The sequence below is a fragment of the Amphiura filiformis genome, chromosome 13 (genome assembly GCF_039555335.1).
Source record: "Amphiura filiformis chromosome 13, Afil_fr2py, whole genome shotgun sequence".
In the NCBI taxonomy this organism is placed as follows: domain Eukaryota; kingdom Metazoa; phylum Echinodermata; class Ophiuroidea; order Amphilepidida; family Amphiuridae; genus Amphiura; species Amphiura filiformis.
The window spans coordinates 41,251,281-41,266,877 of NC_092640.1; the positions used below are offsets into that span (position 1 = coordinate 41,251,281).

At 34.7% G+C, this 15,597-nt stretch overlaps 2 protein-coding genes across 6 annotated transcripts in view; both read left to right on the forward strand.

Moving 5' to 3' along the window:
• The window catches only part of LOC140168367 (CD63 antigen-like), a 227,967-nt gene that overhangs the window by 6,513 nt on the left and 205,857 nt on the right, over positions 1 to 15,597 (forward strand). The gene's annotated exons all lie outside the window — the stretch shown is intronic.
• Positions 1 to 15,597, forward strand: part of LOC140168364 (CD63 antigen-like) — a 38,764-nt gene that overhangs the window by 6,361 nt on the left and 16,806 nt on the right. For all 4 annotated transcript variants that reach the window (XM_072191737.1, XM_072191735.1, XM_072191736.1 and 1 more), the window contains exon 2: positions 15,337 to 15,425. In XM_072191737.1, the coding sequence (XP_072047838.1) occupies positions 15,360 to 15,425 (66 nt within the window). In that variant the 5' untranslated portion in view covers positions 15,337 to 15,359. The remainder of the gene's footprint in view (positions 1 to 15,336; positions 15,426 to 15,597) is intronic.

Consider the following 15,597-nt stretch of genomic DNA (forward strand, 5'->3'; position numbering starts at 1 on the left):
AAAGTACCAACACACACTGCCAAGTTTACGAGTTTTTCAGCCAATCAGAAGCTTTGTTATATTCATGACATTTGCACCTGTTGATGGTAAGGAAAACAACACGGGCCGGGAATACGGGATGGATGGAAAACTAGTTAATAGCACGGTATTATTACCATGGAGCAATTCCGGGTAAAATATATCTGTCTTTGATTGACTGAATTTGACTCCATCACATTTTCTCCCCCCGATTTTTCTCAAAAACTTCTAAGCACAGTATATTATTGCATACACACGCACAACAATAGTGCAAATGCACAACATTTAACAACAAGGACAGGTTGGCGTCATCACTAGCTGTCACTGCACTTCGAGATGAGTATCAGTTTTTATAAGCTTTTAGTTTTATTATAATTGTACATTGAATGTATATTGCATGCACTGCAATGATGACTGTAGAGCTTTGTCATAATTTTCAGTGGCAGCGGAAGCATAACAATGTAGGCCAAGGCAAAGTGATGGAGTGGGGGAAAGGCCCACCCCTCCCCCAACTCAACCCAAAATTGGCAACCATGTTACCAAATGAAATAGTGCAGAAAAGGGGTAATTTTTTTACCAGTAGCAAGGACCGTGAAATTGGCAAAATAGGGGGTATTTAAGTTGGACTGTCCACGAAATTTGACTGTGAAATCAGCAAAATAGGGGGTATTTAATTTGCACTGTCCGCAAAATTTGGATAAAAGGGGTTCTTGAGAAAATCTGGTAATTTTATGGCAATATTATTTAGTGTCATTGAAAAAGGGGTGTTTGAAATTCTATTAATTGAAAATGGGTGATTGAAATTCTAGTCATTGAAAACCACAAAAAAGGGGTTGTTTTTGGCCAAATTTTGTCCTCGATTTTGTATGAAAAAGGGGGTAAATTTGATGAAAAATCATTGCAAAAGGGGGTGTTTGAAAGATTTGGTAACTCTCATCCATGGTTGTCAACTTTTGTGTTGAGTTGGGGGCGGGTAGAGTGGGGAAAGGGGGGGCACATGCCCAGGGTGCCGCCTTTAGGGGTGTCAAATTAATCAATTGAGCATCGATTCTGCACCCTCCAAGCAATGCAAGGTAATTTTAGAATGCTTCGCACACATTTTCAGCACAAATAGTCATTTGAAAGAACAATTTAAAACTGATATGTCATTATAACCAAAATTAATTAGTGGTAGGCCCATTTGTACAAATTTTCACATGTACCACGGTAACCGCACACAATTGTTTCAAGAATTGCAGGGGGGCATTATGTATTCTTAGCCCTGGGTGCCACAACCCCTCCCCTAGCTACGCCACTGTTTAAATGGTTCCTATTTTGATAAAATTACCATAGATGGGTATTGAGTTTGGCAGCTTTCAGCCCCCGCCAGAAGCAAATCCTTGCAAAAATGGCTAGATATAATTATAGTAAGTTTGTTTTGTAGATTGCATAATTTACGTATGACTCAGTATCGCATGGACTTTATAAATCTAATTTCAATCGATGCAGTGTAATCTTAATTGCGTAACAAGTCTTGCATCAACAAACACATTCACCATCACATGTGATGTGTGTGATGAGCTTTATGTGTGCTGCAATGAGCTTTATGGTAGTATAGGTTAATGCTCAGCTTGCTAGTGCTATAGCCATGCGCTTCAACGGAAAAAGTTCAAGTTTTGAAATTTTTTCTCAAAATATCAAGAGCTCTCTTAAGAACTACTCAACCAATACTAGGCTTGTTTGTACTCATTTTAATGCAGCAATTTTCATGCTGATTCCAAATATGGTCACGAAAATATGAAATTTTTGAATTTAAAAAAAATTGAAACATGTCGTCTGCAGTCGACCCCCGCGTGAAGAGAGTTAATGTGCAAATTAAAGCAAACACGATATTCAATTTACAGGCATGTGATTTATAGTCATTCACATTACGGTACTGATGCATTATTTTTGTTTTTATCTTGGCACAATTTCTTCTATTTTGCCACATATTACTTTTCCAGGGGGGGGGGGAATTGTCCCTGATCCGACTGTATTTTTTCAACATTGAACAGGAATATGTATATTTTGAAAATCTAGTATTGGTACCTGGTATGCTTAGTGTGTATTTCTTGCCATATTTTGTCCAGTCTGTATGCCCCTCATCCTTCTTCATGGTGTCTTTCCCCCTACTTCTGATCCAAATTGCTTCCTTTAGCTAGCATATTTTTTGTTGGATTCTTGGTCAATAACCAGAGCCTTCTCCCACCCAATAACATGATTTTGGGTGCAACGTGTTCTGCATTAGCTGATTTGTGGATTTTTGAAGCGGATGCTTTTCTTTGTGACTTTATAGTGAAGCTCTTTGCGTTTACTTTTTCACTTTCTGATTTGTATTCTGTGTATGTTTTGGGGCAGTTCTGGCATGGTATCGCATATATAACTTCGGCCGATTGTTATGGGTTGCGCTTGGCTTTTGGGTATTTACATGTTAGGTTCAATAATTTCACGAAAAAACTTCTCCTATCATACGTTAATGATACTGACCATAATATAGATATAATCATCCCTACATGTATACCCTGGTCCTTAGTTATTGTAATTACTTGAAAAGGTTTTTTATTAATTTTTTTAATGTCTTTTCACTGTGTAAATCTTTACAAATAATTCTTCTCTCTTGTTCGAAATTGATCTTCGTTTAACCTCCTATGTGTATATCAAGGTGTGAGTGGTTGCACATGGTCAAAGTCCATACTGGAGGTGTATGTGTATTGACATTACATGATAATTAATCTTTGTTTATAAGTCCACCAACCTGTATCTCCTAGGATACTGTATATAAAGCCAATATTTTCACAAACAGATATTTTTGTGGTTGCAAGCCTGGCCTCCCTAACATTTTTGCAGTTGTAGATTGCTCTGTAATTAAGCTTAGTTATTAAGCTTCATTATCGAGGACTTTTGTGGGATGTTGAATTCGCGGACCTATGTCAAATCCCCCCAAAATGTGCGAAAATAAAACCATTAAAATTTCAGCTTATAAGTACTGTATTGGTTCAATGCATATATTCCATTTCCGTTTTGTGAAAGGTACCGATTCATTATATACCAGTTGAAATCTATAATTACAACGGAATACAACCCCTATTCGCCTTAGAAGTGACGTAATAATCTCTCTGCCCTCAAGTGGAAAAATGGGAAATTTGGGTAGGACGGTCGGATTATTTTTTTTTCCTTTTTTTTTTTTTTTTTTAAACCTTCAGTTTTTAAAAATCCCCTCAAATATTAATGCTTGTTCAATTCTGTGACATTTGTCAATTTTGACTTCTGGATACCTGTTAGACAACAATTAAAGACTAGTCTTACAATAAAATATTGATTTTAAGTGAAAAACATTGAGTTTTTGAACAAATCTGTAAAAATCATCATTCAAAAAAAAAAAAAAAAAAAAAATTGCGACCCTGATTTTTCAGGATTTAGGGTAGGACGGTTGAGGGCAACACAAGAATGTTTTTGTTTGGCCTAATATTACATTTGAGGGCATTATAGCAAATCACACATTATTGCTTTTTGACAATCGCTTTGATTTGCCAAACTTTTTTTGTATACATGCACATTTCAAATGCTCATTTTTGGACCAATATGACTTATGATTTGTTATAATTGCACGCATATTCATCATTTTATATAAATATTAATACCATACCGTACCTGAAATAGATTAGATTGTTATTATTATTTTTTAATCCGATGACATTTTTTTTTTATTGCCCATTAATGTGCATAATTTTTACACATGTATAGATATATTTTAACAGTGTACACTATCAAGTATCATGACTATTTGACCTGGTAAATATGAAATATGATCATCATGGCATTGTCTTTTTTAAAGACAGTTCTTGTTTAATTTTGTGCAAATGTATCCGCTATATGTTTTCAAAGTTAATCTTTATTCAAATCCTGAAATGAGTTGACATTAATGGAAATTAAATGGCACTGAATGATATTGAAAAGAAACCAGACAATTAGGACTCCATGCAAGTCTAAATGAAACTAATCTGTATTTATCTAGACTAAACTATAAACTACCAATAGTCAACATTCCAGTTGGTATAAATGATGTTGATGTGCACTATAGAAGCTCCTAAAATGGCTGCCGGGTGAGTGATAAACCCATCTATAGACAAATACAGACTATTTTCCAACAGTCAAAGTCCCCATGCATTGTATGCCGTGAATTCTCGCATATTCATATGGGATCGTGTGTGTCTAACAAAGGTGAAAATAAACAGGCTACGTGCCTTGTTTCAGGCCCATGAGTTGCCTGCTGTAGCGTTCCTTTTTAAAGGAATTTTTATTTGCCCTGAACCATAGCCCATCACCACACAGTGTCATCGCCCCGATATCTTCATGGCAGAAATCGCCATGGTAGGTTGAATCCACAGCCACGCATGGCCATTTTGTTCCGACCTGTTTAATAGTTTTGAGATGCATAATAAGCCGAGGGACATCCGACTAAGGCTACTGACAATAGCCTGGTAACTGACCTCTCTGTGTGAGTGAGCATGTATACGCCATGAGGTCATCTGCTTTTAGACTGCCTCCACGAGTGAGCGCAGCTAGCCTATGCTGCGCTATAGTTCGGCACATATAAAATCAGAATTTTTAGCTCAAAAGTTAGTCTCAACTTGTTTGGAAAAAATAATTAAATTTTAATCTTTATTTAAGACATTAGTGTGACCAAAATATGCAAAATGGTTTTACGTGGGGGATATACTTTCATGTATATTTATGTTTATTTCAATGGGACTTTATTTAGTGGTGTGTGCCCTCTAAGGGATGCAAACATGCAGAACATGCGATCATGCAGTACCTTAATGAGCCTATGTAGATCAGGACAGCCAGGATCACTCAGCTAACCAAGTTTGTGTCACAAGTGAAGTGAACCAGGAACCTAGAACGATTGGCAATTAATGACTTTTAATAGGTCAGGAGTATTTGGATTCTAATCACTAAACTAGAAACGCATTGAGGCAGCAACTGTGGATGACACATCTGCGTTGCACCCACATAATATTAAGTATTGCCACACCTTATTGAAATCTGTCAATGGCAATCATTTAAATGATCAGTGTAATATTAAATGTGGCAAAAGACTCTATCAAAATTTTTCCATTATAATAACTTAATTGGAGGACCTACTGTAAAAGAAAATTTTTTGCAGTGATCAATTTTGGCAGGATCAATTTTTTGCGCTTTGCAAATTTTAAACTGTTTCCCTTATTTTCAAATTCGCGATTCCAAGTTTCCTTTAAACATTGACCTATACACAAAAGGAAAATATTATTGCTTTGTTATTTTTACAGTAGCAGCTTGGAATGCAAAAAGCGAAAATAAATGTAGTGCTAATAATTCTACTTTTACAGTATTCGCTCTTCGCTGCAATTTGTACAATGATGCAGTGATGCCATAATATGTGATTTGCTCCACAACAACGCTCTCAATTTTTCTACTTTTTGCATGATTGTAATGCCAATTATTGTACTAAAATTCCATGTTAAAGACTAAGTGCTTCAATTAAAGTAAAATATAAGTTTTATGATAAACCCGGGATCAGTGGTTTTATTTACCGTGTTCACCAATCGAGTGATGGCTGCATCTCATGCATGTTTATCATTGAATCATTAACATATTTAAACTGATATTTGTCATACGTTTTATATATCCCAACTGTGTGAAGCTCAGTTCAATAATGATCTGCGTCGAGCTAATACTTGCGTTGCGATAATTATAGGCGCTGGAATGAAATATTAATTTCCTTTGTTTTACCTCATTTATAGGCTCAAAATTAAAAGGGGACATAATGTGATTAATGAAAACTAACATTTTGTGGAAAACAAATAAGGATCTATTTATAAATGGAAATTGCACATTATTACTTTAATTTTCCTCTGGTATTACTCCTTCAAAAAGTAGGATAACTAACTCCAGCACAGTTTATGGGCGGATAATTAAGGTTGTACATCAATGCACATGTCGTCAGTGAGGCCTAGACTCGTAAATGAGCTAATATGAAAATGAGGTCAGCAGTGTTTTCCATTCCCCCAGCATTTTTATTTTGTGCTGGTCAGCTAATATTAAATGCAACTTAATTATTAAAGTAGATTTAAGTGCTGTTTTCAGCTATAAAGCGATGTATAGCTTGATTGATTGGCCGAGTTATTCTATGATGATTTTGCCCGGGATTTTTTTTGCAAAAACAATTACATTCATCTCAAATAACACAAATCTGCAATGTAAAAAAACATATCTGGACTCATATGACCATGTAAATATTGATATTCCCATTTTATAATCTTAAAGGAGGATTTCGTGACCCTAGCATCCTCTTTTTATGACATTTTTCAGTAGATATCCATGAAAAAAGCTTATTCCCAAATTTTCAGTGGATTCCGATTTTGCGTTTGCGAGTTATGCATGATTATGTGTATTACACTGCTCCATAGGCCACTGTTGTATACCAGAACGAAATTCAAATTTGACTATATTTTTGCTAAACGAATTAATCTGCAAGAAATTTTTGGTACATAACATTATGTAGCCAGAGGTTTCTAGTGGTTTAAAAATCTCAACTTTTTTTGAGAAAAGTTGGGGGATGAGGCTGTGGATCACAAAATGCCCTTTTAATGCCACATACACGGCACATCAGTCATGGGGTGGGGAGGGCGCTTATTATAATTATAAAATGGAAGTTACAAACTGGGAATTTTATGCATGGATGAACATTCAAATCACAGTATATACCATATCTGAAGTCAAAATCTACACAATCTTAAACTGGAAGGTTTAGAAGGTAATTCTATTCCACAGCATTTGATGCAATTTAGTTGTACAGGTACATTATAAAGGGGCACTTAAGACAGTTGTCACCCACAAAAATTCTGTACCAGGCACTTATTAGGGGAGGGCACTAATTAGGTTGAATACTGTATACTCAAATATCCACAGCCCCTCCCAACCATACTGATCTTATAATCACAAGTTTCCCCATCATTGGTGCACAGATTCTATGATTGGTGCTAGTACTGTTAGTTTGCTGTAGAAATTCACACCTTAGCTAATATCAATGCTTCTTTTCTTTCATCTTACATACTTATTTCAGCTTAAAATTGGCAGAAAATGTTCTTGACTGTTATTTCTAATCTAAGCTTGCTACATGTAGTATATAAGATGAAAGAATAACAAACTTGAAATTGTTGTAACAGCCTGATTTAGTCATGAAAAGAACTACCCCCCCCCCCCATAAAACTTTTTGGTATAGCCTGTGTGACCTTCGACATAAGATTTGTTTTGCTGCTCTATGCATCAGTGAGTATTACATCATTAAATACTAGCTACTGATGAAGAGTACAACCAACTGAATCTTGCTGTTGTTTCACTGTCACACAGGTATGTTGATTTGTTAAACTTTTATTAATATTTGTTAACATGTAACTTTATCTTTTAGAATTAGAAAAGATAAGATAAGGTATTTTGGTATTATGAAGAAAGATGAAATTTAAAGACATCTTCTGTTACTGCTACACCTACATGGAATATTATGGTCTAAGAAGATAATCTTGCGCTCATCAAAGACATATGTTATCAGTATTTTAGATGTAGATTTATCATTAATCTTATAATATAAGACAAGAGTATTGGTTAGGCCCATGAAAGTCAATTCCGAGTTTATCGTCCCTTTTTTTCCCAGGTTGGTGAGGTGACTTTTTCTTTTTTTTTTTTTTCATTATTTCATCAGATTTCATTATTGATCTAAAATGCGTGTTGATTTAAAGCCACACTCATACATGTTATTTATAAACATGTTTTTATATGGGTAGGGGCTAGAAAAGTTAGAAAAAAGCCTGGTTTTGCTTCCAAGTTATGAATTTATATGTTTTACAAACAAAAATATATGTTTCCAATTGCTAAAACTGATGAAAACACTGATACTTTGAAAATAATGAATTATTTTGGCATTTTTGACAATTTGACGGGTGTTTTTGGTTTCCAAAAAGTGACGCGGGCGGGGGACGATAAACTCGGAATCGACTTTCACGCGCCTTAAGTTCAGATTTTGGACACTTTCAAAATATCTAAACGTATGTATTTTGTATGCATACAGCCTACCTGTATTCCTGTATTACATATAGGCCATAATATATAGGAGCTATTAGGTTAACAGTATTGCCATAATTAGCACCCAAAAGTCCTTTCTAGTCAGAGCTCCATCTAGGACTGTAAGAAAGTCACACTTTGGGTTCAAGAAGTGTTATCTAAGCAATAAAGCACACATCTATGCATAGTGATGAGACCTTCACTTTCTATTCAAACTCATTAGGCCATGAAAATATTAGTGCTTATAATTCAAAAATATTTGCAAATAAAAGACTAGACCTGTAGTTTTATTTCAAAATGAAAAAGTGGAATTTAGTCTTTTGTTAAATTGTCATGTTATGATAAGAGATTTGCATATTAGCTTGGAACTTATGCATGTAGAAATACCATATTTAGATACAACTTTAAGTAGTATTTATAATATGTCTAGATAGTGAATATAACTTTATATCTTGGTAATAACATTTCCATGGTAAAAAGAAACCACAGAGGCGTGGTCCGGTTTTCCGTGTTCAGTTTTCTATCTTAGATTGATGCCTACCATTAAAACAATTTGTTTCGAAATTTTGAGTTGCAATACTGCAGCGGTTTTGATACGAGAACCAGAAACGTGTATAACAATGCTCCATAAGATATTACCATTATCACCATTAAAAGGAATGTTAAATTTCACTGGGATAATGAGAAAAATATGAGCTTTCTTTTGATATTAAAATCTCAGTTTTGATTAATAAAAATAGGGGATGAGGCTGTTGATCAGGTCATGGACCTTTAAGTATATGTGACCCATCACATCGAAACACGGCAGTTGTCGGAAACCCACATTTAAAGATAATGAAGAAAATGTGCCACGAAAAAATAAAGGAATTTGAATTCTATTTGTCACATAAAATCACCATTCTACATGCGATATCAATGGAAGAGGTGTCATTTTAAAGCTTAAAAACAGTCCTTTCAGCTGGTAAAGAAACCAACAAGTTCATTTTTACGACAACTGCCTTGTTTCGATGTGATGGGTCACATATAAGAAGCATAAAATAAGTAGTTATATTTCAAAGATTAAAATATCTTTCAGCTTATATATATGTTTGGATATTTAGCATCATTATGATTTATTTTCCTATTCAAATTTATTGTTTTGATTCAGAAATTCAAATGAATGATTAATTATCTCATTCTAAATTACTTGATTTAGCATACATAATGTTTTGAACAATTAGTTGATGATCGATACTATTGTCATATTTAATGATGTAATTTTGAGTTAATTAGACTTAATTAATTTAGTTTCATCATGATCATGATTATTTATTTGGAAACCTTATAAGAACTTAATATTTGGATGAATCATATTTAAATAAACATTTGAACATGTTACATTATGAGATTATTATCTGTTCCGACATCAGTGACCGCAGGGACTGTCTTTTGGAATTTACAGGAGAGCATTAAATAGCTCTTCTGGAGCCTTCAAGGAGATCTGTTTAGAACATTTAATGTAATGAAAGAATGGTCAACTAAGGAGAGCTAAAAATCACTCTCCTATATCAGATTTAAGGAGAGCAGTAGAGAGCGATTGCTCACACTCTCCTCAAAAGGCAGTCCCAGAGTGACACCTCATGCATGTTATTGTCCTGGAGGGGCATGAAATCTGCACTATATATAACCTTGCTATATATATTGCTTTTTAGAGTAAAATGCTATACCTATTAAAATATATCCAAAGGTCCAGTGAAGTTAACGAGGTGTCACTGGAACTGGAATTAAATAGAATATCATTTAAGGGTAGACGAGGTATTGTTGTTGGTTGAGGTAGCCAAAGTATATAAATTGATTTTCATTTAAGAGACCAGTGCTAGTCTGGCGACCAAATCTTTGGAACAAAGGTTTCAAATTGTTTTTGGCATGCCTGAAAGATATTGAACAATTGGCTTGGGCTGCCCTCTTTAAAGTGTCTGGCATTTTTGGTTGAGGTCAATTAAGGTCAAACAGGGGTCAAAATTATAGAATATCCCAATTCTTTTCAAAAATATACCAAATATTACTATCTTTGTTCATGAGTTATGTACATTTTAGTGTTGTTGTTTCAACCCTCTTTACAACATAACTCAAGAACCACAGAGCCTACAAAAGTATATCTGTGATATTTGAATTCTTCGAGACACTCGCTATGAATTGATCAATACAATTTTTACCAAAGCTCACTACCTTTTGTAGGATGCTGCGAACGACCAAATCGCAACAGTTCAAAATAGGTATAACCTTAACATGCCTTTAAGTTAGAGCATGCATGTCTTAATTTAATAGCAATTAGGGCGAGTCGATAATCAGAGGTGCTTATTTTCTCAGGACAATAATTAACATGACAAAATGATACGCTATTATAGCTACCATATTCCTCCATCACCACACACAGTGATATCATCATCTATCTGTACAATCAACGATCCGTAAATTATTACCAACATATGTTACCCAGGAATTCATCTATGGCAGTGATTGGAATACACAAATAAATCAGTACATTCAGCATTGTGATGGTTCAATATTTCTAAACACGTTCTATTATTCATGAAAAAGAGATGTAGATATTAATAGTTTATTTATAAGTTCATCCCTAATGGTATGAATGAATTATTACTAGAAATTGTTAAATTGTGCGAAAAAGTGGATTTGTGAAATAGTATTCATGACCTTGTGAAAATTTGTGGAGGTGAAGTTTGGATGCTTCCTGTCATCATAGATTGGATGTTGTGATTTGTCATTTTACTTTTTGGTTGAAAGGTTACATTGCATGTATACTCCCTATTCCAAAAAAATTACAATTCTAATTTTTTCTTGGAGCGGTACTCAAGGTTTTGGTAGGGGTGTGCCATTGAGAATTTGAAAGTAGACCCATTAATATACAATTTTGCAAGAAATGTAGACCATCAATATACCAAAAGTCAAAATTGTCTTAGTTTTTACAAATTTAAGCCCAAATTTTGGGAAAGTTGAAAACATTTTGGCTAGATTGAGGCAAAATTGGGCTATTTAAAAAAAGAAATATACCAAAAATGGCCTAGAAAAAGGGCGGGGTCATTGATATACCAAATGGCGATGATGCTACCCATTTTTTTTTTTTTCCCCGTATGGTCATTTGTATGATCAAGAACCTCCTCCCCTTGGTAATTGCTGTCCTGTTTTGCCAAATGACAGATAGGCCTACCTAAATCCTAATCCTTTAGTTAGTTCTAACTGGAAAAGTCAAATTATAAAAGGCAGAAGAAAAGTATCTCAGAAATGTACACATGAATAGGTATAAAAAAAGCTGATTTTGTCAAAAGCTCTATAATACTATGATGACATTTTTAGTTACAAGGGACAAACAAATATGCAATAATAAATGGAAGAAATCCTGTGCCATATATGAACAACACTTTTTGAATGACTAAAAAGTCTGCTATTTTATGTTGAGGAAAAATTATCTGCTTGGATGAATTTTTTTTTAAATGCTGACAAACATGCTGGGTGTTCCGAATGACTACCTGACATAAGATCCTAGCGTAATGGTTGACTAACCAACTATGTTTATTATCATGTCAATTGTCATCTATAATTTGCTTAATTGTCAAGTCATAACTTAAGTTGATATGGAATTGAATTGGGTTGATATCGCTTTAACTTCTGACCATAATCTTTGCACTTTGATATTTGCTGAGGGAACGCTATCCTAACATCACACCTGCTTGATGTCGGAGAACACATGCTATTATTGAACAGCGTGAACATGAACTCATTGTAATATTTAATACCCACAAATATAATAGGATCTATTTGGCAGATATTTACGCTAGAATACAACTTGTGTGTTTGTTTTTTGAAGAGGAAAATATGTAACATGTGTTTAAGGAGCGTTTGCTGTATGACCCAGGCTCTGGTATTTGGTAGGGATTTATATAGAAAATGTGCATCAAATACATTTACCTGATGTGGCTGTGCAATAATTATGAGCCCTCCCCCATTTTTTGATCGGTTTTTCATAAACTAGGTCCCCAAATCAGAATTGTTCAACAAGTGAGCCCTCATTATAATTATGCTAAGATATGTTGCACTCAATATAACATAGGTATATTTTAATTACTTATCACTAATTATATAAACTTTTTATGACCACATTTATTGAATACTAGTTTAATTGTGATAAATATCTGTATAATTTCAAGTTCAACTGATTGTGTTCATCATGATTAATAACATATTTTTATTTTAATATCAAAAATCGACTACATGTATGGCATAGTCTATACACCATTGGGCATTACTATGATGCACAGGGTTATAGCTAGGCAAAGTTTAGTGCCGGGTGAAATTTATATTAAATGGTAAAAAAATTGAAATTTTAATAAGAATTGCTCATTTTTATACTGATTGTTCATTGATTTTGGAACATTTGAGACTGGAGTGCTGGGTATTTGGGCTCAAAATTAACTTGAGTGCCGGGTAGAAATTAAGAGTGCCGGGTGGGTCCGCCCGCCACCGCCCAGCGTAGCTACAACCCTGATGATGCACATTGTGGCTTTAATGCCAAGTAAAATATAGACAGCCACAAAATATATGCATGAAAATTCCGATATAGCTGTTGTGCTTTGATTAAACAAACCAGAACAATAAATTTTACTCTGGACTAATAGAGTGAAAACGTGCTTATGATACATTTACAAGTATGCATTATTTATAGTGCATTAGCCACAGCTGTGATTGCAGGCCGCTACATACTTTTGAGCGGATGTAGAATATTTTGATGTAACATCTTCTTTATTTAATCTATTTCAAGTAATATTTATAACTGTTTATTATTTCCACCCGACATGCTATTATCAATTTTATGTCATGAAATAGAATGGGAATAGATTTAATATAATGAAGACATGTTACCATAGGCTGTAAAAAAGAAATTTTACAGCCTATGATGTTACATAGAATATTCTATGTCGAATACTAGAGTCTGTAGCGGCCCTTATGCTAACAACAGTATTTTATTTTAGGATAATATGATGGTCAAGGTTGAATTGTGCGTAACATGATGGAAAACAATTATCATATCAAGAAGATACAATAATATGCATGTGATGTATTTCTGTAAGCTTTGGAATTCAATGTACTATAATAGTATACATGTGGTATGATATAGATTATGATTAATGGATCAAACTTGGAAATTTTTTTGGCTTTGCAGGAACGAATATGCGCAAAATGTAATTTGCATCACATGGCAAACATGAATGTTTACCATGTTTAATAATGGATGTAGTGTACTTCTATAATTCCAAAGACAGTGATACATTAAAACATAGTGAAGCAAGCATACATTTTGCAATTTGATATGATACATGGTTTATTGAGATGGGGGGAGGGTTCTTGGTGGAAATAAGGGTACAGGGATGTGCAGTGTGCTGCAGATTTGGGGTTCATTTTCAGCCATTTAGTTTAGACTCGGGTGGATTTTCATTCATTTTGGTTTATTGATGCCCCCAATTTCATACAAATTTGGTTTAAGATTGGGTAGATTTTAACAATTGACTCAAAACATGCAAATTTTGCATTGTCTTTAGCAAAGTGTGCAAAATGTTTCATAAAATTGGTATAAATTTGACTTTAAACTTTTGGTTTAAATTAAAGTTGTAGCCACACATCTCCACCCAAACAAAAGTTGAGAACCACACTGGATTAGGACATTCTATAATATAACATTTGATTCATTTGTAGGAATTGGGCATAATTGCAAAATCTAGTCCACCTCCAAAATCAGTTTAGGATTAAGGATAAATTTATTTTGAGCTTATATAAACCCCAGGACACATATGGTTACATCATTTCAGAGCAAAACATCCTTCCTCGTCCCAGTGTTCCCCTGTTGTTGAGCTTGCTCAAATTTTAACTCCTTATATGGGAAAGATGCTGTATGGTCAAACAATAATGAATTTCATCAAATTTTGATAACTAGAATTAACAAATTTACTTAGTATTGCATCAGTGATTCTTGGGTTAGTCCTTCAACATACATATTGTTAGAAATTAAATCCTGAAGTAAAAGGCACTTTATGTAATCTATACTATGACATATATATCATGGACATAAATCATTATGTACTATACCACTGTGGTACTATACAGTAAAACCCAATATTCGGTTGCACCTTGCATGTATGTGTGCATCCCGGTGTGCATGTGTGCAAATCATTTATAAGATGAATTGGTGCAACTATTGCCTGAGGAAAATGACCATTCCTTACATTTCACTTCCTCTCTTTAAGCTGGAGGTACTTTTCTGGATAAAGAGAAGCTTGACCCCTATTCATTGAACATTAAACTTGGTTGAACTTGAACTTTGAATAGTTATTGTTAGCATTAAAGATTACTACCAGTATGTTTTCTTTGCCAATACAAATGCAACTTATAGATGGATTTTAAAAGAGGCGAGGGCCGATTTGATTTTCTTGATTTTTTTTAGACCTCTCTGGTGGTCATAAAAATAGCTTTATTGTATTCTTATTTTTAAAGAAATCTTATAGAGGCCTACTATGTATTTTACTAATTAGGCCTGTTTAAATCCAGGGGCAGGGGTATGAGTTGCCTTATAGCCATAGGTATGACTCTTCCAGTACCTATGCCTAAACCAAGGGTAAACCATACAAATAATAAAAATTCTTTTAAAAAAGGAATGGGGGGGGGGGCCAAAATAAAAAAGGCCTGATGATTGTACATGTAACATTTGTGGCCTAGCTTTTGTCATACAAGGATAGCACTTTAAGTTGTGGAGGAGCTTGGGCAGAGCAGAGCAATTTATACAAATAGTAGATTATTAAGAAGAAATTTAGGGAGAAATTGATGTTTTAAACTTCTCAAAATGAAAAATGGGTGTCCATGAGGAAAGAAAAAGATAAGTGTATGGGTGTGTGTGAATGGGGGGGGAAGTATGGAGGGGGGTGTCTGTGGGTGTGTGTCGGGTTGAATAGGGTGAAGTGTGGAGGGGTGTGTCTGTGGGGTGTGTGAATAGGGTGAAGTGTGAGGACTGAGGGTGTGTGTGTGCGGGGGTGAATAGGGTGAAGTGTGGAGGGGTGTGTCTGTGGGGGTGTGTCTGGGTGTGCTTATGTTATGTATTATACATTCAGTTGTCATAATTCTCCTGTGTTGCTTGCGTTTTAATATATGATACAGACCTGAAATAACCAACTTTCAAAATGGCTGTCGGGTGCGGTGCAAAGATAGCAAAAATGCTGCTGTTCATCATCAACTTCTGTGTATGGGTAAGTAGCTGCATATCATGATATCCCCCTGTCTATTTAGAAACCCCCTTTTCTCTGGACATGCAACACATTTCCCATATTGCCATTAATCGGCCCCTCACCTGTATTCATCTGTCCAGCTCCTAGTAAGACAAATTCTTATGAGTTGACCTCAATGTTTATCAACAAAATC